The sequence below is a fragment of the Ursus americanus genome, chromosome 8, assembly GCF_024610735.1.
Source record: "Ursus americanus isolate L20-20 chromosome 8, mUrsAme1.1.p, whole genome shotgun sequence".
Taxonomy (NCBI): domain Eukaryota; kingdom Metazoa; phylum Chordata; class Mammalia; order Carnivora; family Ursidae; genus Ursus; species Ursus americanus.
In genome coordinates this window covers 70,457,256-70,485,180 of record NC_142134.1, presented here as the reverse complement: position 1 = coordinate 70,485,180, position 27,925 = coordinate 70,457,256, and the positions used below count along the sequence as shown (strand labels likewise).

The 27,925-nt window shown below is 35.1% G+C and overlaps 2 protein-coding genes across 2 annotated transcripts in view; one reads left to right on the top strand and one right to left on the bottom strand.

Annotated features, from left to right (window-relative positions):
- Positions 1 to 1,607: 1,607 nt before the first annotated feature.
- Positions 1,608 to 4,335, bottom strand: DCAF16 (DDB1 and CUL4 associated factor 16). The gene has a single exon (XM_045771316.2). It carries the CDS (start codon positions 4,078 to 4,080, stop codon positions 3,430 to 3,432), a length of 651 nt encoding a protein of 216 aa, XP_045627272.2. The 5' UTR covers positions 4,081 to 4,335; the 3' UTR covers positions 1,608 to 3,429.
- An 8,696-nt stretch (positions 4,336 to 13,031) lies between these two features.
- Positions 13,032 to 27,925, top strand: part of NCAPG (non-SMC condensin I complex subunit G) — a 48,401-nt gene continuing 33,507 nt past the window's right edge. The window contains exons 1-12 of the mRNA XM_045771444.2: positions 13,032 to 13,276; positions 14,190 to 14,393; positions 14,866 to 15,094; positions 16,903 to 17,048; positions 17,331 to 17,415; positions 18,049 to 18,241; positions 18,722 to 18,871; positions 22,387 to 22,527; positions 23,512 to 23,635; positions 24,794 to 24,880; positions 25,203 to 25,382; positions 27,717 to 27,827. Of these exons, the coding sequence (XP_045627400.1) occupies positions 13,166 to 13,276; positions 14,190 to 14,393; positions 14,866 to 15,094; positions 16,903 to 17,048; positions 17,331 to 17,415; positions 18,049 to 18,241; positions 18,722 to 18,871; positions 22,387 to 22,527; positions 23,512 to 23,635; positions 24,794 to 24,880; positions 25,203 to 25,382; positions 27,717 to 27,827 (1,761 nt within the window). The 5' untranslated portion in view covers positions 13,032 to 13,165. The remainder of the gene's footprint in view (positions 13,277 to 14,189; positions 14,394 to 14,865; positions 15,095 to 16,902; positions 17,049 to 17,330; positions 17,416 to 18,048; positions 18,242 to 18,721; positions 18,872 to 22,386; positions 22,528 to 23,511; positions 23,636 to 24,793; positions 24,881 to 25,202; positions 25,383 to 27,716; positions 27,828 to 27,925) is intronic.

Here is a 27,925-nt window from a genome sequence, read left to right as displayed (position 1 = left end):
AGATTTTCTTTTTGATAACAGCAAGTTGACATAGGAGAAATACCTGGTGGTTGGTGTCAGCTAGGACAGCTCCCTCAATTTCCTGCAGTCCAGTGGATATTGCTCATTGGTGGACTCATATGCCAGGAGATTGCACAGACTTGTATCATGAAATCTGATAAGTTATCCAAACTTTCTTGGCTTTTCTATGTACCCCAGTCATATGAGCAAAACACTCCTGGCCCTGATCTTTACGTGCCATTGCCTCGTGAACTTACCAAGTACAACTTATATCTGTGTATAAAAAACCTCTTTATCTGTTCCCTTAGCTGACTACCCCTTTTGGGGTTTCATTGTTGGAGGATGCCCTCCATGTGACTTTCCACTACACTTGGGATGGTTGCACATTTACAAATATTTAAGGGTCTGTATAAGAATTAGGCTTATTTAATGTGACCCTAGAGGCAAAAATAGCATCAATGGCCAAAAGCTTTGGGGTAATTTATATTGGTTCAATATATTTTATTTTATTATTTTAAAAAAGATTTTATTTATTTGAGAGAGAGACAGAGAGAGCAGAAGCAGGGGGAGGTGCAGAGGGAGAGGGACAAGCAGACACCCCACTGAGCATGGAGCCGAATGGCTTGATCGCAGGACTCTGAGATCATGACCCGAGGCGAAGTCAGATGCTTAACCAACTCAGCAACCCAGGCACCCAGTTCAAAAGATTTTAAAAACTCATTTCTTACGTACAGTATCTTATTTAATTTTGTACTCCCAGTGTCTAGATTATAGTAGGCACTCCATACTGTTATTAGACAAATGACTAAATTTCTAACGACATTTAAAAGTAATGAGCTGCTCCAAAAGCATTAAATTCTCTAATACTGAAGCCAAGAGTAGAAACTAATTTATTAAGAGACAGAAGAGAGAATTTATGTATCAGTAAGAAAATAACCCAAGTGATTTCTAAATTCCCTAACAGCTTTAATAATCTACTCTAATATCAGAACATTATTTTCATCATAGAGAAATTTTTTTAAATGGATACTTGTGATAGGAGCCCCAGCAGGATAATCCCCAAAAGGCGACTTTAATCTGTCCCGCATCAGACATGTATCAATTTTTTCCTTCTCTTAGGAAAGCTGATGGGTTTAAAAGACATGATTATAGTCTTCTGTGCTCAAAGTATCTGGACTGCTTCAACAAAAGTCATAAATATTTCTAGGAAAACATAATAAATTGGTCATTTCTCCTAATTCCTTGTAGGGAGAGTGTGAAAGTGGTAAATCCACCCCTAACCCCACAACCATGGACAAAAAGAAGTGAAGGCTTAAGGCTTTTTCAGATATCTATCATTTGTGTAACCTGTAATTACTTAACATATACAAACAAATGGGTTCAAATCCGGGTCTTGACTGATTATCTGACATTTTCTTTTACAGTATGTTTCATTTTCTAGAGCTGCCAAGTCACCTCCCTTCAGAGACCCTATATTGTATGCATGTATGTATGTATGTATCTATCCATCTGTATCTGTTGACTCTATTCAGCACTTAGCGAATGTTGACTATGCCTTAAGCAAAGCAAGATTATTTCATTTGTTGAGAACAAATGACCATACTCTGTTCAGCATGTACAAAGCTGTTGGTTTATTCAGCTGCAGAGCTGGGGAAAGGCTTCCTTTCGGAGTGAATAGCAAAAATGCTTCAGCAGCAAGGCACTTTTATATACACACACAGAAAAAGGAACATATTATGGTTACATAAACATCAATATATTGTAATTTTCAGACCTGCCTATTCTTCCCAACTCCCCCTTTAAAAAAAAAAAAAGGAAACAAGTTCTTATAACATTTTAAAAACCCAATTTTACAGAACATCTACATAGGAACAGTTTCTGATACATTCAGTTACACTAACAGTATGATATGGTTTCAGTTCAGTAATTTTCCATTAACAAGTATCTTTTCTACCTAGTACAGGTCCCTCTTGTTTCCTTAAGATATGACAACTGAGGCTCAGCAGAAATACTCATTGGATTATAAACATTTTCCTCTCTCCTTAAAGTTGCTACACATGTATAGAATTTGTGATTCCAATAATGCTTCCATTTTTTTGATGCCACATCATACACGGAGAATAGGAAAAAGTAAAAGTAAAATGAAAGGATATAGGATCTAACTTTAACAATCTATTTTCTGATTCCTTTTAGATGCCCAGTCAACCAGGATCACACACACAGGTTTCACTCTATTGTAGGTGTGTGAAAAGACTTACTGGTCCCATGCATCTTCTTTTACGTATGATTTCTATGTTGTGACTCATTTAAACAAATGCAGCAAGATTATTTACAAGGATACATACTCTTCCTTGTTGAGCTAGAAGAAAATCAGAAGCTAATCTGTGTAGAAAAATAATGATGCTAAAAACTCCAGCTTCTGATTGTATTAGGCTGAGATTTTCTGTAGTGGAAAGTCCTTTAAAGTTAGAAGAGTTCCTGAAAAGTTTGCAATGGATGTCAACAGTGCATAACGTACTGCTGAGAACATTATACAGATGAAATATTTTAATTCACTAGCAGTTAATATTGAAAGCATAAATGCTCTAAATCCTTTCCCATTGGTCTTTTAAAATGTGATCTGCTCTTGACTAAAGTCTGAATGCCAAGATGCAGGAAATCTATTAACCCCACAGAACAGGTGTCTGTTTAACCCCTGGTTACAATTTTTAGGCCAATGTAACTAGAGACAGCCCGGTGGGAGCCTATGATATAAAGGCTTATACTGTAATTGGAGGTATTGTAATAGTCTTGACGTAGTGCAGCCTAGGTTGAAACTGCACTCCCTCCCCACCAAAATAGGAACCCTAAAGGGTGCCAAATACAGGCCTATCTGTATAAAAGCTGGGAAATAAATCCATAGCCCCACCATTTTCTTTTGCCTAGGGAATTCAAATTAATGCAACTATCTCATAGAAATTAATGTTAGAAAAGAGTATGCTCAGAGAGGTGTTATTGGGAGTAGCTAAGTTCTCACTTTCTCCACTGGCTTTTCTGAAGGTTAGGTAACAAAAGGGGTAGGGGCCTACTACTTCTTCCTTCCCATTAACAATGAGATATCTGGTTAAGAGTCCATTCAGAAAGGCAGAATAAATTGGGGGGAAGAACTGAGTGTGGACAATAGTCAACTTAACTTTTGTAATATGATCCCTTTTGTCTAAGTTTCTACTGAAGTTTTCATTTTATCCACAGGGTCTGTCAAAGGGCATGCTCACCATGCATTTTCTGTAGCTGAGTTATGGGACTACTATACTTGGTAGTACTTAATGGCTTGTTAGGACAGGGCATGGTTTGGTTGAGAAGGCACTAGTTTCTCAACTGTGGTGTGTGTGACTTTGTACTTCCTTCTCAATCAGCAATACGAGAGATATCAGAACAAGTGGTGGGTCTTTAGAGTGATGCAGTTAGAAGTTTGTTCACCGCCTTTTGGAAGTCAGTGTAGGAGTAAGTAGTGCTCATGGGTTCAGTGCGGGTTGTTTCCTTAACCGTTTTAGTTAACCAGCCACAGCAACAACCAGAAACACATGAATTAGGGATCTGTTTCAGGTATTCAGGTATGGGAGTGGCTCTACTCAATGCTCGGCTTAGCTGTCTGGTGGCAAACTGCAGTGCTCCGTTTAGAGTGGCATGATCTCTAGAAAGCCGACTGGCATTTGTAAGGGGCTTTTGAAAAGGTGGGACTCCACAAGAAGCCAGAGGAGGCCATTCAGGAATTGGTTCCAGTTTGGGTACACAATGGGAGCAATGGGAGAGTCTTAGACCTATCTCTCGAAGTATGTGGACTGGTGTGCTTGGATCCAAGAGTTTAGCGTGATACAACCAGGAATTAGGATGTAAAGGTTTCCAAGTTGTCGAATATTTTAAAAGGCACTTAACCTGCCAGGCCAGACTCTCAAGAGGTGTGAGGTTGGGCACCACAAGGTCTTCTCCTTCAGAGGAATCCCACTCTTGCCCAGAACTCTCACTTAGGTAGTTAGCGTTTTCTTCTTCCTCACTTTCTGATTCTGATAAGGGGTCAGGAGAGGGATTTCTGGGACCCATTAGATTAGAACAGAAGAAGAAGGTAACAATCTAAGCCAGCAAAACACTGACTAAAACTAGCAAATAGAAACAAAAGACAAAAAATCCTTCAACAAGATTAATTTGTCAGTCCATTACACACACACAGTATGATTCTGGCTCATATCACTGCACAGTTCTTCAAGATTAGGTTGTATATTCTTCACTTACAAAGAAGACATCTCAGTTCTCAGGACCAGTTCAGTGTGTAAAAGTGTTAAGTCACTTACCGGTGGTACAGGTCAGAGTCTCTCCTTCAAATCCTGGCTACCCAAGAAGAGAAGGGGTCCTCATCTAGGCAAGCTGATTTTCTTAGTGTGTTCTCAACTGGTCCGTGATATTCTGAAGAGATACTTTGTGTATTCTCTTTTGTTGGCAGGGATACTATATCTACTTGGTAATGAAAAGAAACAATGATTGCCTTTTTTGTCCACTGGTGGTACAAATTTTGTGCAGGGAGATGGTGGGATGAGTTGTCAGGGTCATCTGGTGTACACGGATCCGAAGTTTTCCATAGGTGGTGCAAATGCCCTTGGAAACTGGTGACTTAGTTGTTGAACTATCTGGAAAGGTAGCTTTAACCTGTGAATGAGAAGACTAGAGAAATGATATTAAAGCCTGAAAGCAATGGGTAACATTATTGTCCATCTAACTTTCTAGAGTATCTAAGAACACAGATGCCGAACATGAACACTTACTGGGCTTTTCAAACATCTCTATCTCATAGTCTTAGGCAGATTTTTCTATTAGGAATGACTCCTGGGATCATTCTAATCATTTATTGGTACATATCTGGGTTAGTTTATTTTTTAGTATACTGTTCTAGCCCAGAAAATTACCTCTGCAAGAGCAGTTCCCTTATGCCCCAAACTCCAGATAGAGAGCTGTAAAAGGTTTTGTTTTTTTTTTCCCTTTAGATGTGCTTGCTGGGATTTAGTTTTAGAGCTACTTAGGACTCTTGTTTAAGGCTGTGGTCATATAACCATACTCCATAGATATAAGAGAAAATGGCAGGTGTAAATCTTCTTTTTTTTCCCCCAGGTGTAATTCTTAATATAGTAGAAATAACAATGAGTGTAAACAGGTTAACTCACAGTTAAAAGACAGACACTCTGATTGGATTAAAAAAAACCAAAACAAGATTCAATAATATGCAACTAACAGAAGATACTTCAAAGCAAAAAGACACAGAAAGGCAAAAAATAAAAGAATGACAAGAGAGGTATCAGGCAACTGTGGACCAAAATAAAGCTGAGATACAATCTTAATACCCAACAAAAAAGATTTCAAGTCAAAACATATAAGGGACAAAGATGGACAATAATACCAGTAAAGGGAACAGAATAAAATTATATAGTACTCATTATAAACATTTAAGATTCTGAAAGCACATCCTCAAAATTTCTCAAGTAACAATGGACAGAATTATATAAGCAGGAGATACAAGAAGCCTGAAAAGAGTTAAAATATTAATACACTTTAGGTATTATATCAGTAATCAGAACTCTATTTGAGATATTTGAGAGTGCACATACACACACACGAAAATAGATCATGTATTAGGTTATAAAGTATAACTAGATTCTAAAGGGTCTATTTCATTCAGACTAAATTCTCTGACCAAAATGCAATAAAAGTAAATATTAAAGGTTAGTTAAAAGTAATCCTATGTTGGGAAGCTAAGTAACTCATGGGTTAAAATGGAAATTATAAAGGATATGAAATACTAAAACTGAATAATATAAACCATACAGGACAAAATTTGTGGGACATGGGTAACACGTATCTAAAAGAAAATTATAGCTTTAAATACACTGATGAGGAAAAGAAGAAGTTTAAATATCTTCAAGTTAAGCATTCAATTCAAAATGATGGAAAAGAGCAACAGCAAAATAAGCAGGAAGGAAATAAAGGCAGAAATGAAATAGCATATGAGAATAATAGAGAAGACTGATAAAACTAAAAGATGGTTTTTTGAAAATACGAAAAAGAAAAAAACAAACTAGTGAAACTTATCAAGAGATTTAAAAACACAAAAAGAGATTAAAAATAAAAAACAACAGGACGCCTGGGTGGCTAAATTGATTAAGCCTCTGTCTTTGGCTTAGGTCATGATTCCAGGGTTCTGGGATCAAGTCCCGCATTGGGCTCCTTGCTCAGTGGGGAGCCTGCTTCTCCCTCTGCCTGCTGGTCCCCTCTGCTTGTACTCTCTCTCTCTGACAAATAAATAAATAAATAAATCTTAAAACAAAAAACAAAACAAAACAAAAAAACCATGACAAATATACACTAATATGAAAATCTAGATGAAATGGCTGAATTCTGGAAGAAAATACTAAAACTCATATAGGAAGAAGTAGATAACCTGAATAGAACAAACCAGTAAGTGTTAAAGAAAATGCAAAGGCACCAACCTCCTTATAAAAGCACCAGGCCCATATGGTTTTGTAAGTGAGTTCCACTAAACTTCCAAGGAAATTAACACCTATTTAAGTTGTTTCAGAAAAAAGAAAAAAAGCATATAAACTGACAAACTCCTTTTATGAGAATAATAAAATATGAATTCCAAACCTAAAGATGAACCAAATAAAAAAAGTACAGGCTCATTTCACCTGCAAAAATTCCAAATATTACTTAACAAAATCTAATAATAGATTAAAGAAAAAAAAGAATATGCTATCACATAGCGCTTATCGCAGGGAAAGGACGAAGACCTCAACTTCAAAAAATTTATAAATATGTCACCATAAGAAAATAAAGCCAAAAAAAAGATTATTTAATCAACTGTGTATATTTAACCTTTCTTAGTTCCTTCAAAAACAAAACAAAATACCCTTACCAAACTAGGAAGAAAAGTTACCCTCTCAACCTGGTAAAGATTATCGCCAAAAGTTTTCAGCAAATATAACCTAAATGAGAAATTTTAGATAAATTCCCTCTAAAAATAAAATCATGTAAGGATAACCATGATGCCTGATATTGTCTGATACGGTACCAAAAATCCTAATCTATGTTATAAAAATAAGAATAATATAAAAAAAGGATAAATGACAGGTGTAAGAACTGGAAGAAAAGAGATGCAACAATTTAAATGATATGGTCATCTAATTAAAAAAAAACTAACATATAAACAATTAGAGCTAATAAAAGAGCTCAACAAAGTTTCTGGATTTGAGATTAATCTACGGATATTCATTAATTATTATATAGTATATACCACTCTCTATTCTAGGAATTGCAAATGTTAACTCATTTAAAATTCTCCTAACAACCCTATAAGACAGGTACTTTTATTCCCTCATTTTAAACATGAGGTTTAAGCTACCTGCCCAAGGCCATACCTCTACTAAGTGACAGGATGTGGATTTGAACTGAGGAACTTTTAACTTCTACTCAAGTAATACTAACTAAAAGAATATATTACATATATGTCCTTCACAGTGAGAAAAAAAAAAAAAACCAATATCAAACTATTCAAGGACCTAGGAACTACTTAATAATATATAAGACTTCTATGAAAAATGTAAAATTCTAATAATGGACATAGAAGATGATTTAAAAAACTTGGATGGAACAAATAAATATTATAAAAATTTTCTCCAAATTGATTTATACAATCCCAATATGAAAAGAATACAATTCCACATGCAGCCAAACCAATTATTTAAACAGAAGGGTGAAAGGGGTTCTTGGCCTACAAGATATTAACACATATTACAAAGTCACAGAAATTAAAGTAGGGTAGAGTTAGTGTATTGGAACAGAGTCCAATTGAAAAGAACAAAACTTAGAAACACAGCCATACGAAGTTCTGGAATGTAGTACAGAATGAAGTTAGCACATAGATCAAGGGGGAATGAAAGTATTTAGTACATAATATTGGTAAAGCCCGCTCATTACATGAAGAAAAACCAAACTGTATGTATACCTATACAATGCTACATACAAAGGAGGACTCATGTTGGATGAAAGACCTAAGTGAGAATGGTAAACTATGAAATTAAAAGAATATAATACACGAATATAGAGTATCACTGTGACTCGGGGCCAGGGAGACTTTTATTTTTATTATTATTTGAATATTTTACTTGTTTATTTTAGAGATAGGGAGAGAGAGAAAGAGAGAGCGTGAGTGTGGGGGGAGGGGAGCAGAGGGCGAGGGACAAGTAGACTCCACACTGAGGAGTTCAATGTGAGGCTTGATTCCATGACCCTGGGATCATGACCTGAGCTGAAATCAAGAGTTGGATGCCCAAGTGACTGAGCCACCCAGACACCCCACAGGGAGACTTTGAAATGAAAAAAACATAAAGCACAAGACCAAAAAATCAATCACATCAAAATTAATTATTTCTGGATTAAACTAAAGATATCAAGAACTAAGTTAACTACAAATCCACAACAAAAAGAGAGCAACCTCAATAAAGAAAGGGCAAAGGGCAAAATATCCAATTTACAGAAGAGAAAATCAACAGGCCATTAGCCATATGATGAGTAAAGAGTTATCACACTATTCTATTTGGTAAAAATTAGAAAGCTGGAGACAATGTCAAGTGCTAGTGAGGAGACAAAGGAACAAGACCTGTAGGAAACAGTACCACTGATGATATTACAGTCTGGGGTAATTTCTCTGAAGAGAAATCTGGCTGCACCATTTAGCCAAGCTATTTGCACATCTCATGATCCAGCAATTCTACTCTTGTGTATATATACAGTAAAGAAATTCTCCGTAAGACCAACATGTACTCTGAAGCTTCATCTTTGATGGTAAGGAATTAGAAGCATTCTAGGTTTCCATCACTGGAGGAGTAGATAAGCAAAATGTGGTAAAAGCACACTAGAAGTACACATAGCAACACGGATGTACTGAAGGCAGAACTCTAAATGAAAAAAGCAAAAACCAAAATATCAACATCCCACGTATGCCATTCTATAGGAGTGATTTTCAAAATGAGTTAGTAAACATCTCTAGTTTCAAATACACACTGAGTTGTGCTAATAACATCATATGGTATGGCTTCAGGTCGATATTCCTCTGAAGAACATTTCTCTGGCTTCTACACATTCTTTTTACTTAATTCTGTTCCCCAAAATGTCTGGCATATATTATGGCTGAGTAAGTCTTTTGAAAGAAAATGAGAGAATGACAAAGTTCTGCTGTAAGCAATACAAGCATGTTCTATCTTTATCCTATGAAGACAAAAATTCCCAAATTATGTTCAGGTGATTGGATAATATGTTGCACAAAGAGAAATTAAAATTTTTTAAAGGCAGGATCAATATTGCTACATTTTTTACTAGATTCCATCTGCAAGATTATTATTGGGCTATTCTTGTTATTGTGTTACTCAAAGCATTCTTTAGAAGGCCCACTCTCCTTTTTTAGCAGAAATAAGATAAAGTCTCTTTGGGGGCATATGTAAATTCTAGAGTGAACCCATCGCTGTTACTTTTACATTACATTCCATGTGTATAATTTTCCCACATCAAAATGGAATTAACCACATCTATTCCATTTACTCCTATGTATAATTTATCTTTAAAGAATGATTTTACCATAATTTCAGAACTACACAGCCTAACCTTACAAAATCTTCAGTTTTGTTATTTCTTCAACTAAACTAAGTTTACCAAGGACAGGAAGAAATTTATTCCCATAGTTGGTATCACCTGTTCTTTTTTCCCCATAAAACTCAGTAAAACTCAAGAAACAGGTAAACTTTAAAGCAGTGAGACTATGATGTTAAAGCTTAATATAGCATCTTTTTTTTTCTTACCAGCTTTATTGAGGTATGATTGACAAGTTGTATATATTTAACACGTACAATGTGATGTTTTGAGATATGTATATACTGTGAAAGGACTACTGCAAACAAGCCATTAATACATCCATCAGCCCAGCTATCATTTTCTTGTGTGTGGTGAGAACACTTGAGATCTACTCTCAGCAAATTTCAGGTATACATACATTATTACTAACTATAGTCACCAGGCTGTACATTAGGTCTCCAGAATTTATAACTCCAAGTTTGCACTTTGTCCAACATCTCCCTATTTCCTCCATCCCCCAAGCCACTGAAAACTTCCATTCTACTCTTTGTTACTATGAGTTTGACTTTTTCAGATTCCACATAGAGGTAGGATTATACAGTATTTGCCTTTCTGTGTCTGGCTTATTTCACTTAGAATATCCTCTAGGCTGACCCACGTTGTAGCAAATAGCAGGATTTCCTTCCTTTTTAAGACTAAAGAGTATTCCATTATATATAAGTCACATCTTCTTTATCCGTTCATCCATTGATGCGCACTTATGTTGTTTCCATATCTTGGCTACTGTGACTAATACTGCAATAAACACGGGCGTGTAGATACATCTTTTGAGTTCGTGACTTCATTTCCTTTGGATATATACTTAGAAATAGGATTGCTGGATGACATTGGTATTTCTCTTCTTAATTTTTTGAGGAAACACCAGACTGTTTTCTATATAATGGCTATATCAATTTACATTCCCACCAACAAGTATAAGGGTTCTCTTTCTTCCACATTCTAACACTCGTCATCTTTTCATTTTTTGATAATAGTCATCCTAACAGGTGTGAGGTAGTATCTCATTGAGGTTTTGATCTGCATTTCTCTGATGATTAGTGATGTTGAGCACTTCTTCATATACTTGTTGGCTGTATGTCTTCTGAGCAAAAATGTCTATTCAGGTCTTTTGCTCATTTTTTAATTGGATTTTTGCTTTTTTGCTATTGATTTGTAGGAGTTTCTTATATATTTTGGATATTAACCCCTTATGGGAAATACAGTTTGCAAATCTTTTCTCCCATTCCAAAGGCTGCCTTTTCATTTTGTAATCCATCTTTTATTTTTCAGATTATAATGTTCAAAAAATACTAAACAAAAACATGTTATTAAATCCTAAAAAAAGCTAATCAAAATAGTTAGGCTGACCTCTGGTGGACAGATGCCTCATCCTTCAGTAACTGATAAAATGATACAAAGTCATCTTTCCTTTGTGGAAAGATCATCAAATAAAGTACAGTAAAGGAAATAATATTGTTAGAAACTTCACAGTCAGAGGATCAAAGGTAGCAGGGACCCAAGGCATAAAAAGAGCTGAGCAATTAAAGGCCACAAAATAAGAAAAATGTCTCCAAATGTTAGTTTGTTCTAATTTTTAGTTTGCCAATTTTACATGAAAAACAAATGGCATATACAGTGGTTCTCAAGGTAAGAACAGTTTCACACTATCCAATAAAGTAGTCACTGGCCCCACATGTCTATGGAGCACCCAAAATGTGACTAGTGTAAAATAACAACGAATTCGAAAGACTTAGTAGGGAAAAAAGAGAATGTAAATCATTTCATTAATAATTTGTTGATTACATGTTGAAATAATAATATTTTGGATATACTTGGTTAATAAATTAATGACCTTTCTAGCTTTCTTTCTCCACAGCTTTCCAGGCATTCTACATTTAGCTATAGTGAGATTATGTTAGCTGTATATTCCATGAATTCTTGGGCCTGTGCTTTTGCTCCACCTGATTAACCTAAAATACTCATCCTTTGCCTTTTCAGAATTAGACCTCCTGATAATTTTGAAATTATAGGCAACCCAAATGCTACCATATTCATTACTTTAACTAGCATTTGAATACTAAGCGTTGTACGTATAATATGAAGAGAATGGATGAATAAATTATCAAATATTCACAGAACAGAATGTTCCGTCTGTGCCTCAGTTCCCTCATCTTAAAAGGAGCTAGAAGTTACTTTATCGGGGTTGTCTGTAAGAAGTAAAGTGCTTAGAACAGTGTCTGGTAAATAAGGGTCAATAAAGTGTAAGTTGTTATTACGAAAGTATCCATATGAATAAACCTAAAAAAAAATACTAACTGAAAAAAAAGCAAGTTGCAAAGGATTATTTTGTTTGCAAATGATGATTAATATAACGTTAGAACATGAAAACAATACAGTATATTTATTCAGAGACTTATTCATATGTCATTAATACATAAAACAGTGGAGTTCGGAAAAGCTATTAATGCTAGAGACAAGGTAATTAAATAAAGGTATACATGCGGCTTTGTAATCCCCTATTTCTTTAGCTGGCTGTGAGTATAGAGATGTTCGTTTTTGTCTGAGATAATTCCATTTTTTTTTAAGTTTAAAGACCTAGTTCCTGCTCGACGGCCCTCCAAATTTCTTAATCTTTACCACTACCCTGAACACCATCCCTTTTCTCCTTTGTTGAATACATTGTCGTTATGTATCTCTGTAAACTAGGCCTCGAAAGCTGGTGCATCTAGAATAAGTTGGGTCTAAATTAAATCATGCCTCTCTTCGCAGCTCTTCCCAGACTGCCTCCCTCTCGCAGACCCTCCACCAACCGAAGTCCTAAGGTTCAAAAGGACGGAAGCCCACTTCCATCAGGAGACCTAGTAACGCCCCCCTCGTCAGCTCGGGAGCTTCTGCTTTCTCGGTGGAAGCAGGGCCGCTGCCCAGCCCCCAGCACGTCCTCTTTCCCTTCTCGACGGATCTCCAAACGAATCCCTACGCCTGGCCCCTGCTCCCCTATTTAGCCGGAGCAGGAATTGTTCCCCTCAGCAGATTCCCTGTTCTCACCCATGGAGGATCCTTTCTTCTTTCTCGCCCCACGTCCAGGGGCACGACCCGGCTAGGCCTAGCACCACCAGCTGTAACCCGACAGTAGCATCGACGTCCTGCAAGTGACCAATAACCACTTCCGGGCGAAGTCAACGCCCCCCCCCCTTACAAACGCCGCTTCCCACTCAGAAAATCGCGGCTTAGATCCTAAGCGCATGCGCCCAAGCTACCTTAATTGAGGTAGGTGGACCCATCTCTTCCCGCTCTCGCGGGAGTCTCGCGGTATTTCCTTCTCCCGCGGGAGTTATTTGAATGCTCTGGCGGTAACTCCACCCTGGATGCTCAGCTGTCGGCTGACCGGAACCTGAGGTGACTTTGTACACGACCTGTGGTCCGTGGGCCCCCTGCAGCCCGGAGCGGACCAGGCTCGTCCCGGCCGGGTCCCGGCACCATGGGGGCGGAGAAGAAGTTGCTGCCGATCAAGGAGGCCTTTCAGCTGGCGCAGCAGCCGCACCAGAACCAGGCGAAGCTGGTGGTGGCGCTGAGCCGCACCTATCGCACGGTAAGCCCGGCCCCGGGCCTCGGCCGCCGCCCCTCGCCCTCCCCGGACCAGCGACCCCCAGGGGCCTCGCGTGGCCCTCCGGACTCCAACGTTCTGAACCTTCCCGGCCCAGTTCGGAGAGGTCTGGAGACCTGAGCGAGGTCGCACGGGCACCCCCTCTCCCCAGCGGCTTCCGGCTCGGACCGTTAATTCTTTGTGAATTTGGAAAGCAACGTTTACGAGCACCCGGGCGACCTGGCGCCAAGTGTTGGGCGGCTAAGTGGATCCTGAACGGGGTGGTTCAGCGGTTGTTGTCCCTCAGGTCACCGTCCACATCAGGAACGCCAAATTAGTTGCAGTTAAATTGAATCGAATCAGCAAGTAACAAAATAACCATTAGGACCCGGCTTTTCCTATTTATGTAAATACTGTTTTGAATGGTGCCGTGAGAAGAATAGGACAATGAGTTTCAGGAAAATAAATTATCTTGAGGTCCAAGAAAAACTGTAAGTCAATATAATCGTGCTTAAGGATATGAGGTAGGATGTGAACGTTATATCAAAAGGAAATTGCTGTGTAAGGGTAAGGGTAAATGTCGTAAAATATGAAAGCCATTGTTGATTTTGGGTTGTTTACGAAGAAGCATATTTTTACTAAACTGGCACCAAGGCATATTGAGAATTCAAGGGTATTAAAGTCAAAGGAATCCTTTCACTGTCAATATTCACATTTGTTTTCTTCCTTGGAGAAGTACCTTTTTCTGGAGAGAAATTTGTGCAATTTTTTTTTCCTTTGATAGTTTGAAAACTCACCTGAGAGTTTACTAAATAATGATTTTAGTTTGAGTTATGACTAGGGCTTTCAGTAGTCTTAGGGTACTGTTGGGAAAAAGGGATTATATCAGTGCAGTTTGTGAAGGGTTTCTCTTTTTCAGATGGATGTTAAAACAGTTTTTCATGAGGAGTTTGTTCATTACCTTAAATATGCTATGGTGGTCTATAAACGTGAACCAGCCCTGGAGAGAGTAATAGACTTTGCAGCCAAGTTTGTTACTTCATTTCACCAATCGGATGTAGAAGACGATGAGGAAGAGGAAGATGGTGGCATTTTAAATTATTTGTTTACCTTTCTTTTAAAGGTATGAAAACTGGAACTTTGGGGGGGAGTATTGCAGAAAATTTTGCTATCTTAAAAGGGCCATGGGAGTTTGTATGTTTTAGAGAATGCAATGTGTAGTGGCTGAGAAAATGTCTGTGAATGAGTCTGCCTTTTGTAGGAAATATTAGAACTGTCATTAAGATTTAAAAATGGACTTAAAATAACTGCAGCATTAAGTTTTTAATGACCTCTCAGCCAGTTCTCACATCATTTTAGGTGAGTTGTCTATTTTAGAAGTAAAGTAAGAATTCCTACAAAGAGAAGTATATGCTCTTGTAATTTAGCTTATACTTTGGACTGTGTGTAATTGTGAGACTTTTAGTATGCATATGGATCAAGGTAGCATTGTAGTTTCTCTGCGAGTAATGAATTACTTTTGTAACTTCCTGAATTCTAAACAGAATTCAAATGGTATGTGATTGTAAATAAATTTTGATTTGTTCCCGTTTCAGTCTCATGAAGCAAACAGCAATGCAGTTAGATTTAGAGTGTGCCAGCTTATAAACAAGCTCTTGGGAAGTATGCCAGAAAATGCCCAGATTGATGATGACTTGTTTGATAAAATTAATGAAGCCATGCTTATTAGACTGAAAGATAAAATTCCAAATGTGAGAATACAGGCAGTTCTGGCTCTTTCACGACTTCAGGATCCCAAAGATGATGAATGTCCAGTGGTTAATGGTATGTGTAGCTTCCTAAATTCTTTTTCGGTTTCCTTGACTTCGTTAAATTCTCAGTAGAGAGGTTTTTTGTTTTCCACCCCCCAATGTAGAATAGTGTGTGTGTGTGTGTGTGTGTGTGTATATACATACATATATATGTGTATATATATATGTATATGATTTTTAAAAATACCCAAGTAGCCACCACCCAACTTAAAAAAAATAGAGCATCATCAGTGCCTTTGAAGCCTGCCTTACATCCCAGCACACTCTCCCTCAGAGTTAATGATTATCCTGAATTTTGGGTTAATTAGTCTCTTGTCTTTCTGCTTAAACAATAGCCACATGTGTGTATCTCTAAAAAGTTTTGCCTATCATTTTGTATGCTTTATGAGTCATATTTTTCTGTACTTCCTAATACTAATTGTAATATTCTTCCATGTTGATATATTTACTGTCTTACAGCATTCTTTTGATGAATTGTAATACAGTTAGTTATTTCTAATAATGACAGACCTTCTGGTTTCCAGTTATTTTGCTCTGAAAAGATGGTGTTGTTGCTGTGAACTTCCTTATGGCTTCTGGTGCACAGGTTAAAGAGTTTTTCTGGGGTATATACCTAGGATGGACTTGCTAGGATATGTGCACATTCAGCTTTATTAAATAAGGTACAAGTATTCTACAAAACAGTTTACCAACTGATACTCCCAGTAACAGTACATAAAAACATTCATTGATCCATATTCTCTCCAGTGTTAGATATTGTCAGATTTTAAAATTTTTGTTTATCTGCTTGTGTGTAGGATATATATTCATTTTATGCATCTTTTCATATATTTAACAGTCAATTGTATTTCTTCTATATAATGCCTATTAATGTGCTCTCATTTTTCTGTTGGTTTGTCTTATTGATTTACTGGAGTTCTATATTCTGGAAAGAAATTTTGGAGTTATGTGAATTGTAGATCTTTTTCAACTTTAGATGGCTCTTTGTTTCGCCCTCTTTGGGATGTCTTCTGATAGACAGAAATTAATCAATCTCTGCCTTTATGACTTGCACTTTTTTCTTTTCTTTTCTTTTCTTTCTTTTTTTCTTTTTCTTTTTTTTTTGATTTGCACTTTCTTTTACTTAAAAACTTTTTCTCTACCTCTCGTCTCGTGAAGATAGTCATATTCCACTTTTCCATATATGCCTAGCTACATTTTGGGCACATTTTCATTTTTCTCTTTGTCCCGGTTACTAGCTTTATAATCAGTTTTGAAAACTGACGATAGTTAATATTTTCTGGTATTAAATGACACACATAATAATATTGTATAAAATAAATGTTTAATAGTCAACACGTACTTAATTATAAAGCTGGGGGAAATTTGAGAAGTAAAGGTGAATAAATATTTAAATACAGGAAATGGATTTTGTTTCAGGGAGTAAAACAAGAAGTTATTTCCTTTTTTAGGACTCATTAAAAATAAAAATAATGAGCCCTTTATAAAACCTTATTACTTTAAACTACCTGCTAGACTTTCTTTTAGATCTTGATGAGTCGCAAAGACATAATCTTAATGTTGGGTTTTCCATGATCTCTAGGGCTCTTTGTTTTTAGCTTTAGCCTTTGTGCCTAGTCTATTAACAAATTTCTTATTCTATTTTTTAAGGGAAGTTGGCAGAAAAAGATCTTCCGCTTAAATTAAATGTATAAGGCTAAAAAATGATTATCTTTATCATTTTAAAGATATTGTTAAATATAAAAATGTGGGCTATCTTATGACTGTGGTTAAATAAATAATATTTCTTTAGTGTACTAAAATATATTGCTCTATTTTTAGCTTATGCTACTTTGATTGAAAATGATTCAAATTCAGAAGTTAGGCGGGCAGTGTTATCATGTATTGCACCATCAGCAAAGACTTTGCCACAAATTGTAGGGCGCACCAAGGATGTGAAAGAGGCTGTAAGAAAGCTGGCTTATCAGGTAAATAAGCCTAATAACTTGTGTAGACATATTCTTAAAATACTTTTGAAAAATATTTGGTATATAATAATGATTTCTTCAACTTCTGTGGATTTTAATGAGATTTTTATGGATGGAGACTATAGATGATTTAGGCAGACTCTTATCACGTTAAATGTGTTACCAGATATTAATTTGTTTTGGAAATTCTGGGTTATTTTCTTAGACGAAGGAGATATTACTAGTTATGAAATATATAGACTATGTTGAGTTTAATGTCCAACTTATTACTATCTCTTTAAGGTTTTAGCTGAAAAGGTTCATATGAGAGCTATGTCCATTGCTCAGAGAGTAATGCTCCTTCAACAAGGTCTTAATGACAGATCAGGTAAGATAGACTCCTGTATATACAAAACATCAGTAGGTTTTGGTTTAGTAGACTTAGAAGATTTAGAAAACATGTGTCCTTAATTATGTCAAGTAAGCCTGTCATTGACACAACCTGTCAAAATTTAGCTTGGTACATCATGTAGAAAACATTTCAAAGGGTTAAAGATCCTGGTAGTTAAAGGAGCAGTGTTTGTTTTACTTTTCCAAGAATAAAGTTTGTTCAGTGATACACGCTTGTATGAGTCACTACTGCAAATAGCAATCGTGTATTAGATGAAGTCAGGCATCAGGTGAAATAATCGCTATCATAGTGTCAGGACTAACACTGAAGCCCAGTGAACCCCAGGGAGAAGGAATGCAGATATTTTTTGTAGGCTGTGATAGTGGTTGTGTATTTGGTTTGGGCCTTTTCCATTTTTATTAGAAGTAAGCAGCATAGTGATTTTTGCATTATTATTGTACCTTTATTTTTTCTTCAGTATTTTTCTTTGTTCTTCATCTCTTCTCATTTATTATAAATACTGATTTTATGTTAACACTGATCTGGTAAAAGGTAATTAATACAGACAAAATATAGGAAATGGAAGCTAGAGGGAGCCTCTGCTCACTTATATTTCAAATGACTTAACAGATGCTGTTAAACAAGCAGTGCAGAAGCATCTTCTCCAAGGCTGGTTACGTTTCACTGAAGGAAATATATTAGAGTTGCTTCATCGGTTAGATGTGGAAAATTCTTCTGAAGTGGCAGTCTCTGTTCTCCATGCCTTATTTTCAGTGACTCCTCTTAATGAACTGGCAGAAATCTGTAAAAATAATGATGGCAGGTATATATTCATTACTTGAAATGTGATACTCATGAACTTCTGCAATTAAAATTAGTCCTTTTCTAGTCCTTTTCTGATTGTTTCAGATTGTTTCAATAGCTTTTATCTACCTCACCTGTGTTTTCTTTACTCTGGTGAATGTCTTTTCTCTTTATCCCCCTTGTGTAAGAACTCACTACCTTATCATAGATTACTTTAGCTGCATTCTTTTTTCCCATTTTGTTACTTTGATTTTTGTATTACTCACCATGGGAAGTCCAACAGCATGCTTCCCTATTGTATGCTTGCTTATTTGATTCTTATTTTTTTTCTTTTGCACTAAATATTTTCATTTGTGTGTGGGTGGATAAGTTACTGACTTTGCAATTAAAAGGATGCTGGCTATAAATCAGGTCTGCTTTTTATTCCCATTTTTATACTCCATTCAAATTTTTAACTTTAAGATTATTCTTTCTCTTATTCTCTCCCTTTTAAATGAAGGAAACTGATTCCAATGGAAACGTTAACTCCTGAAAATGCTTTGTATTGGCGTGTCCTTTGTGAATATGTGAAATCCAAAGGAGATGAAGGTGAAGAAATTTTGGAGCAGATTTTGCCAGAGCCCATAGTATATGCAGAGTATTTACTAAGGTAAAATTTTTTCTTTTTGTTTGGATTGTACTTTTGTTCCTGTATGTGTCAAGCCTCTAGCCCCCTCCCTCAAAGTCATGCTTGATTAGGGGTCAGTTAAAAACTTTTTTTTTTGGCTAGGCAGGGATAAATAGGAATTGAGTCTGAAGAATATTCTGTGCTGGACAGTACACTGAAAGAGTAAAAAATATATTTAGGGACATTCCTTAAAACAGTTAGGATTTGATTATGAACATTTCTCCATAAAGTTGGTAATGATGATGTGTTACTCTTTGAAATAGGTTGGCAAATGTTTTCTGAGGGTCAGAAAGTAATTGCTTTAGTCTGTAGATCTGTGTTGTAATGACACTTCTGCTGTGCGGGTCCAAAAGCAGCCACAGAATATGTGATGAATGATTGTAACTGTTTTCCAAAAAAACTTCTTTCAACTTTTATGGACACTAAAATTTTAATTTCATATAATTTTCATCTGTATATATTTTCAAATGTATTTGTGTATACATCCATGTATAAACAAGCTTCCATTTAAAAATGTAAAACTCTTAGCTTGCAAGCCGTATGAAAACAAGCAGCAGGCTGTATCTGGTGCATGGGCCATACTTTTCCAACTAACAATGTGAACCTTTGTGGTTAGTTTAATATTAATTAAAACTATCACTATTTGGCTTTTTGTTTTTTAAAAAGTTTTTTCAAAATATACCTTTTTCTTCATTTATTTCTTCTCATTTCACTTTAAAATTACCAAGTAAAACATGAATGCAATTCTTGTCAAAATTCAAATAAGGAAATATGTAGAAGAAAAATGTAGAAAATTTCTTTCATCTCCTAATTCCTCAATCACATTTATCTTAGTTAACAATGCATACAATTAGTTAACAATTTGGGATATACACTTTCGGATCTCTTTCTCTGCATTTACATACACATATATTAAAATACATAATTTTTTTTAAACATAGCACATTATACATATTTTTGGTTTTTTTCCCCAACTACTTCTGTGATCATTATATGTTGGTGCATATAAATTTATCACACTCTTAACAACATGTCATCCCATAGTATGATGGCAATACTTAATTTACTTCTCTGTTAACGGATGTTTCTCGTGATTTCAGTTTTCACTGATAAAGTTGTGTTAAACCATACATTTTATGTACGTTTGGGACTTTGTGGGTTGATTCCCAGGAGTGGAATTGTGGGCCAAAGGTTATATATATTTTGATAGATTTTGGTGTGTAGATTTTTAACTTTATGCTTTTGTTGCATTTTTTAAAAAGCTTCTTCCATATAACATGAATTATAGGCCTGAATTCTCTTTGTATGGAATGTAGTATTCTGCTTTTGCTTATAATAATTCCATGTAAGTTAGGAGGCAAAACTATAAATGCATTTCAATTTGTATGCAAAATATTGAATCAAGGATAAATATCTTAAATGTGAGCCAAAGTGGAAACTTACAGCCGGAGTTCATAGTAACATCATAAAAAATATGTGTGAATCTCAATAGTAATTATTTCAGACTTCAGTATTTAATTAGAGTATTCGTCTAATGCTGTTTGGGCCGTGTTGCAGTATGTCCAAAACGAATAAGTTTGATGCAATGTTTAATCATATGAATTAATATAAAAGTAATAAATGCTTACAGAAAATAAAGAAAATATGAGGAAATAAATATTTAAATAACAGAAGGAGAGCCTTTCCTCAAGGATTGCTTCACAGATTAACTCTTAGTTACTGAAATCAACAGATAAGGAGCTTGATTGCTCTGGCTCTGAGAAGTCAGGGATTCTTACATTTCCTCTGTCACTTAATCTGTGAGTTTTGAAATAGGTAACTTCTTTTCACTTACAAAGAAGAAAACTTTTAAAATTGTATTTTAATTATTATTGAAAGAATACTTTAGAAGTAGAGTGGTTTTCTTTTTGGAGCAACATCACTAGATAGGATTAGCTTATTCAGGTACAGAAACAAAATTAAATGGAAAAATTACTTCCTGATAATCTCAGAGATATATTTTCAGACATTTTGTAGCAAAAAGAGGTAGTAACTCAGAATTCTGATATGAAACAATTTCCTGTTAACTGAGGTATTCACATAAAGAAAGAAATCAAGGATATTAAATTAAGCTTGTCAAATTTGAGAAAGAAAAAGAGACACCAACACAATTTTTAGAAAGTGACCTTAAGTATAAATTCTTGGAGAGAGCTTTAGAAAAAAGCTTTCTTATTCTTGAGTGGTCTCTTCCTTGTAATGAATGTGTTTAAAAATGGTTAAAAAGATGATTTCATGGTAATTAAAATTGGTGGGTCCATTTTAAGTTGTATTTATGCAGTTTAAGATTTGTAATCTATTAATGAAACAACTACTCTTTGAATTTATTTTAAAAAATACCCTCAGTCTTGATGCTATGCATTGTGCTAAAGCTGGAGTGGAAAAGTACTCAAAGGGGAGGGAAGGATTCAAAGATCAGTGAAGGTTTTTTAGCCTGTCAGAAACCAGTAACTCTACTAAGCTAATGATTTTGATAATTATTAGTTTCTTTCCTTTAGTTTTCTACTAGAACCCAAAGAGTGCTGATACCATGGAAAGTCCTAATCTCATGGCCAGATTTGTGAGCTTTTATTTACTCTTGATTATCATTTTAAAGATGAGTCAGTTTACTCATCATACATAATTCTGCAGTTTTTATAACTTGAGTTTTGTTGACATTTAAAAAATGACATTTTTCATCAGGATTGTTGTTTTCATATTACTTTCAGCCTAAAGCCACCTAGTTGTCTAAGCTTAAACTCCTAATTATGCCTTTAAGTAGCTTTTTTTTGTTCACACAAAAAGGGAGACCTTTTGGTAGGCTGTTGAATTTTATCTAGGTGAAGTTGAAAAAGTCTTTAATTTGGGCAGTGACAGAATAAAAGGGTAGTTGATGGTGCTTGTTTAGGAATACTTACACTAAAATAAGAACAATACAGATAATAGTAGGGCCCTAAGCAAGCACAATACAAATTCATGAAGCTCTATTTTTCTGGTTTTTTAAAAGGTCATTGTATTCATGGATTACTTGCATAATTAGTATTAATTATTACTATTCTTTTAAGCAAAAGAATAATGGTCAGTTAGGGATGATGAGTGAAGACTAGCTCTTTACGAAAAATTGAGTTTTTGTTAAAGGGATCCAGGACTCTAATCGAGAATACTGGTGACACTGAAGTAATGTTATCAGTTTGAGAGACATAAATATGTGCCTTTTTGAAAATTTCCCATAAGAAATTTGAATCTTTAATGAGTATATTTTCCAAGTTCTTTTTGATTCAAGCCCGTAAGTTTGTTTGCAAAAGTTCATAACAATAACATAGAATTTATTCTTTAGGCCAAGTTAGTATTAATGTGGTATAAACATCAAGTATTTGAAGTTACATGAACTGAAAAGACCCTTTTCTGACCTCATTGGGAGCTGTTTAATGTTTTGTTTTTTTTTAACAGATTTTACATTTTATTTATTCTGCTTGTTTTAGTTATATTCAGAGTATCCCAGTTGTTATAGATGAAAAGAAAAATGATTTTTCCTATATTGAAAATTTGATGTCAAAAGAGTTTATAGGTCAACAGTTAATTCTAATTATCAAGTCTTTGGATACAAGTGAAGAAGGAGGAAGGTATGTCTAAATATTAACACTTGTCCTAATTTGCTCTTCTAATTAGCTGTATTGAAATATAGTCTTGTTACAGTATGATTAAATATATTTAACCTAGTTCTCTGAAGTGCAATAAAGAGTTTTCTTTTTCCTCTTATACGTGTAATATCTAACAGGAAATACACCTTTTCTCTCTCTCTCTGTATATACATACATTATGTGTATGTGTATATATGTATGTGTGTATACACACACACACACACACACACACACACACACACACATATATATTTAACTCTTGAGCAACATAGGGGGAGGGGGTAAGTGTACTGATCTCCTATCCCCCCTCTGTGGAGTCAGAAATCCACATATAACTTTTGACCTCTCAAAAACCTAGTTATTAATAATAGCGTATTGACTAAAAGACTTGCCAGTAAGCATAAACATAAAAATTGACATAAACAGTTAATTAACATGTATTTTCTATATTGTATGTATTATATACCATGTTCTTACTATAAAGTAAGCTAGAGAAAAAATGTTATTAAAATCATAAGGAGAGAAAGTACTATATTGTACTTCTGGAATTGTACTGTACTATATTTACGGGCAAAAATATTCATACACGTGGACCTGTGCAGTTTGTATCCATTTTGTTCATGTATGTGGAAATACATTCAATTTTTTCAGAATAAATCAATAAAATTGCAGGTTTTGCTTAAAAATCTCTGTTACAGAGAGGGCTAGTAATGCTATGTAAAGATTCGATTCACTTCTGATGTTTTGTCATTTCCTCATGTTGATTTATGACAGATTGTAGGGTCATTTATAAAAATTATCTTTTTGCAGAACATGAATTTTGGCCTACTCTGTATGTATTTTTTTGTACCTGTAGTGATAAAAAAAGAACTGAGACAAATTAAGTCTGCAAAATAAATGAAATGTTAGTGATAAAATGTATTTCTACTGTCATGTTCAAATGAAAATAGTTCTTTTTAAATGCAGGAAAGGACTACTGGCTATTTTACAGGAGATTCTTACTCTACCCACAACCCCGGTACCCCTGCTTTCTTTTCTTGTTGAGAGATTGCTCTGCATCATTATAGATGATAACAAGAGAACACAAATTGTAAGTAATTTTCTTAACTGTTGATAAAGGTTAAAAGGTTTTGGTCAATGATATTGAGGATTGTCTTGTTTTCTTTTCAGTTTTTTTTTGCTTTATTTATCTTTAATTGCTTTTTGTTTTAGTCTTGTCTATTAGGTTTTTAGACTTCTTAAAACTAGATCTCTCTCCCACACACACATTTGAAAAATCACCTTCTCTTCCTATCATTCTGTTGAGTCAGTTTGAAATAGGACAAGTTAGGGACGAGGGGACACCTGTTTCTTGGTGACTAGAGTGTTTGAGAGCTGGCTCAAGTTAGATATACTTAAGTTCATATCCCTTCTGCTACTTTCTGGCTTTGTGACTTTGAGCAAGTTATTTAATTTAGCTTTTTTACTTGTCTGCAAAATGAGAATAACAATAAGACCTACCTTGTTCAATGAAATATTGTTCATCAAGTGCTTGTACAGAAATGAATGTGTTATCTATTATAATACTATTTCCAATTATTATTTGTTCTGGGGTAGCCAAAAAGACAGACCTGTATCAGTGTTTTTCATAGATTCATACAATCTCTGAGTTGCAAGTTAATTCAGGGGTTGTCTTTTCCAACCCCTCCTTATACATAAATACACATAAATCCTTTCTACAACATACAACATTCCCAGTCAGTGGTTATCCATCATTTGCTTAAGTACCAACTCTTGTGTCCCAGTGGCTCTGAAAGGAAAGTCTTTAGTTATGCTGTCATTATTTATGTATTGTATACGCAAAGGAAAAATAAAAGAGTATTCTGTTTTTCTATATTTAACTCCCATGGAGCTAAACAAGGGAGGGAGTTGAGGATTGTAGTCAGAGAATTTTAGTTTTTGATGTCTAAGATGAGATACTATATTCATTTTTCTTTGTTTTTCAAGCATTATATGAGAGAATTTATCTTCAACATCTATGTGCCTGTTTACCTTCTCATAACCTTAGAGTTTTTAGTCAGATATATTGTTTGGTCATTTTTTTCCCCAAAATTGTCTACCAAGTAGAATGTGTGCTGTTTTTACTTGTGTATTTTGCTCTATTTTTAAAGAGACTGTGGATACTATTTGAAGTTCTGTCTAGCAGTTCGATTTCATTTTATGATACAGAACATATTTAGAGCTTGTACTCTGAATTATAACTTATCAGGTTACAGAAATTATCTCAGAGATTCGGGCGCCCATTGTTACTGTTGGTGCTGATGATCCAGCTGATAGAAGAAAGAAAGAACTCAAGGTAAATTTCTTCTAAATTAAATAAGTGCTTGAGTATAATGTAGCTGTGCAAGTCTTTTATTTCTTCTTGCTGTACCTTTTCAAAATTGTCTTCACAGAGGCAAATTATTGGTTAACTGTTAAACTATAAGAGTATCTAAAATGTTACCAGATTATGCAGTCTGAAAGATTTGTCCTTATTTGGATCAGGAAGACTGACTTTTTTTGTATATGCCTGACTCTGCTTAACTTCTGGGTTGTCGTGATGTTAAATATTATTCTTTAGTTTGCTATGGATGTTCATAATAATAGTTTTTGTTAAAGCAATTTGTATCTTTCCTTAGATGGCAGAAATAAAAGTTAAACTTATTGAGGCAAAAGAAGCTTTGGAAAATTGCATTAACTTACAGGATTTTAATAAAGCATCAGAACTAAAAGAAGAAATAAAAGCATTAGAAGATGCCAAAATAAACCTATTGAAAGAGACAGAGCAACTTGAAATCAAAGAAGTCCATATAGAGAAGGTATAGATAACTTAATCATATTAAATTTCAGCTGTTATTAATCATCTCAGCTATACTTTATTTTCTTTCTTAACTCAGAAAGCTGCCAGAATACATTTACTTTGGAGGGCTTTTTAGCAGTATCATGAATTAACATGAAAATATTTTTTTTCTTTTGTTCCTTTTTATTTTAGACTTTGAAAGAGTTCAATTAGCTTTAATTATTATAACTAGGACTTTATTTGCTCCCTTGTCATGCGAATCTCTGTAGTCTATAGTCTTTCTTCCTTGCTAAGGAAACTTACCTTCTAGTGTTTTCTTTCTCTGTGTGTGTGTGTGTGTGTGTGTGTGTGTGTGAGAGAGAGAGAGAGAGAGAGAGGGAGAGAGAGGGAGAGAGTGTTTTGAATGCTTTAGAAGAGGAAAATGCATCCATTTATCTATCTTTTTCTTTGTGGAAGACTCCTGACCTTTCTGAGCTAGGAAAAGAATTTCTATGGTAACTATACCATTATACATGTAATTTTTAAAGCTTAACTACACTTTTGTTTTTAGAAAAAGCTAAGTAGGTTTTGTTATTTTAAATGAAATACTAAGTATTTTATCTAGTAACACTTAAAGCTGTGTTTCAGCAGTGATTTTTTTTAAAACTTCACTGTGTTTGATAAACTTGTCATATTTTAACATGAGATAGAATGATCAGTTACTATAATATTTGATGTTAACTTTCAGGAGGTCTTTAGAATTTTGCCTTTTGTAGTAAACATTATTTTACTTCAAGTTTAGCAAGTACTGATTGGGGTACGCTCATAAGGAGAATACTGAATAGGGAAGAGTTGACTATACAGGAGCATTTTGTAAGTTGTGCTATGTCCTTGCACTCTTTAGCCGTAGTAGACATCCCTGCTCCAACATTTTGAGTATGCCTAAATTTTATTTTCATGGCTAGTATCTTATTTTGTTTGACAAAGTCTGTGGATCATTATAGGTTCTTAAATTTGAGGAGCAGATTTGAAGTGAAAAATGAAAATATAAACTAAAAAAACAATATAAACTGCAGGTCTGAATTGGGAAAATATGAACAGATATGATCTATCGTGATTCATATCATCTGTTTAACTTGACTTCCTTTGATCTTTTGTGTGTTCATTTGTCCTATTTAAGGGTTATAAATGTATTATAGTATAATTATAGCATGGCATAATAAATGGTATAGGCAGGGAAGTTATAGGGGTTTTATGGAGAGGCATCTAATTCAGGTAAGGTGTTGTTGGCTTCCCCAGGGGAAGAAATGTTTTCACTTGACATTTGAGTAAAAATAATAATGTAAGCCAACATTTACAGGATGCTTTTTCTGTGGTAGTCACTGCTTCATGCACTTCACAAGTGTTTGATTCTCACTATAACCTTATGGGGTAGTGCTATTTTCCTTTTATAGAGGAAAAGTTACTTGGCCAAAGTCACACAGATAGTTAACTGTAGAGGCAGGATTCAAATCCATGCAAGTCAGTGGCTGGTGGCTTTAGATTTGTGTGTTTAATGCACTCTGTTGTCTCTCCCTGATGAATTGTTAAAGGAATACAGGCAGATGGAAAGGCATGTGTGAAGGCCCAGAAGTTAAAGAGTACTTGCTGTGTTTGAAAACTTCAGGTCCACATGACTAGAGAACTGAGGGGGGAGAGGTAAAAGATAAATCTAGTGAGAAAAATTAAGGGCCAAGTCTTGTAAGGCCTTGTATAAGCAAAATTGAAAACTTTCTGCCTTGGCCAAGGGTCATGGTGAACCACTAAAGATTTTAAATGGTAGGATGAGATTTATATCTTCATCAGAAAAGCGGTTGCATCATGATAAGAGCTTGGCAGGCATAGTAGTTGAAGACCGTTATATTAATGTAGGCTTGATATGATTTCAGCCTGAATAAGGTAATGATGGTGGATGTGGAAAGAATTGATGGATTTGAGAAATATTTAGGAATTAGTAACAGGGAGAAGAGTGAATCAAGAATGTATCCTAGGTCTTTTGGTTTGGACATTTGGGTAGATGGCAGTGTTATTTATGGAGATAGCACAAGAAGAGGACGGATTGGGGTAATGATGAATTGGTTCTCTTTGGACATTTGAGTTTGAGAAGCCTGTGGAACATACAAGAGGAAAGGTAGCAATTGTGTATATGAATCTGAAATTTAGGAAATAGCTGGGTCAACTCATGGATGCTAAATGGAGTTGGATGATTGGATAAGATTGTTCAGGGAGTGTGTATAGAGACAATATGCCTTAGACAAAATCCTGAAAATCTAACATTTAAGGGATGGTCAGAAGATACTCTTACTAATGCAGAATATTTTGTGTTTCATTTTAGAATGATGTTGAAACTCTACAGAAGTGTCTTATTTTGTGCTATGAACTGTTGAAGCAGATGTCTACTTCAGCCGGTATAGGTGCAACCATGAATGGCATCATTGAATCTTTGGTATGTTTGTGGCCTTTGGGACTTTATATTTTAGCCCACTCCTTCCTCATTTCATAAATAATATGTTCCTTGGCCTTCCAAAGAAGAAAAAGATGACC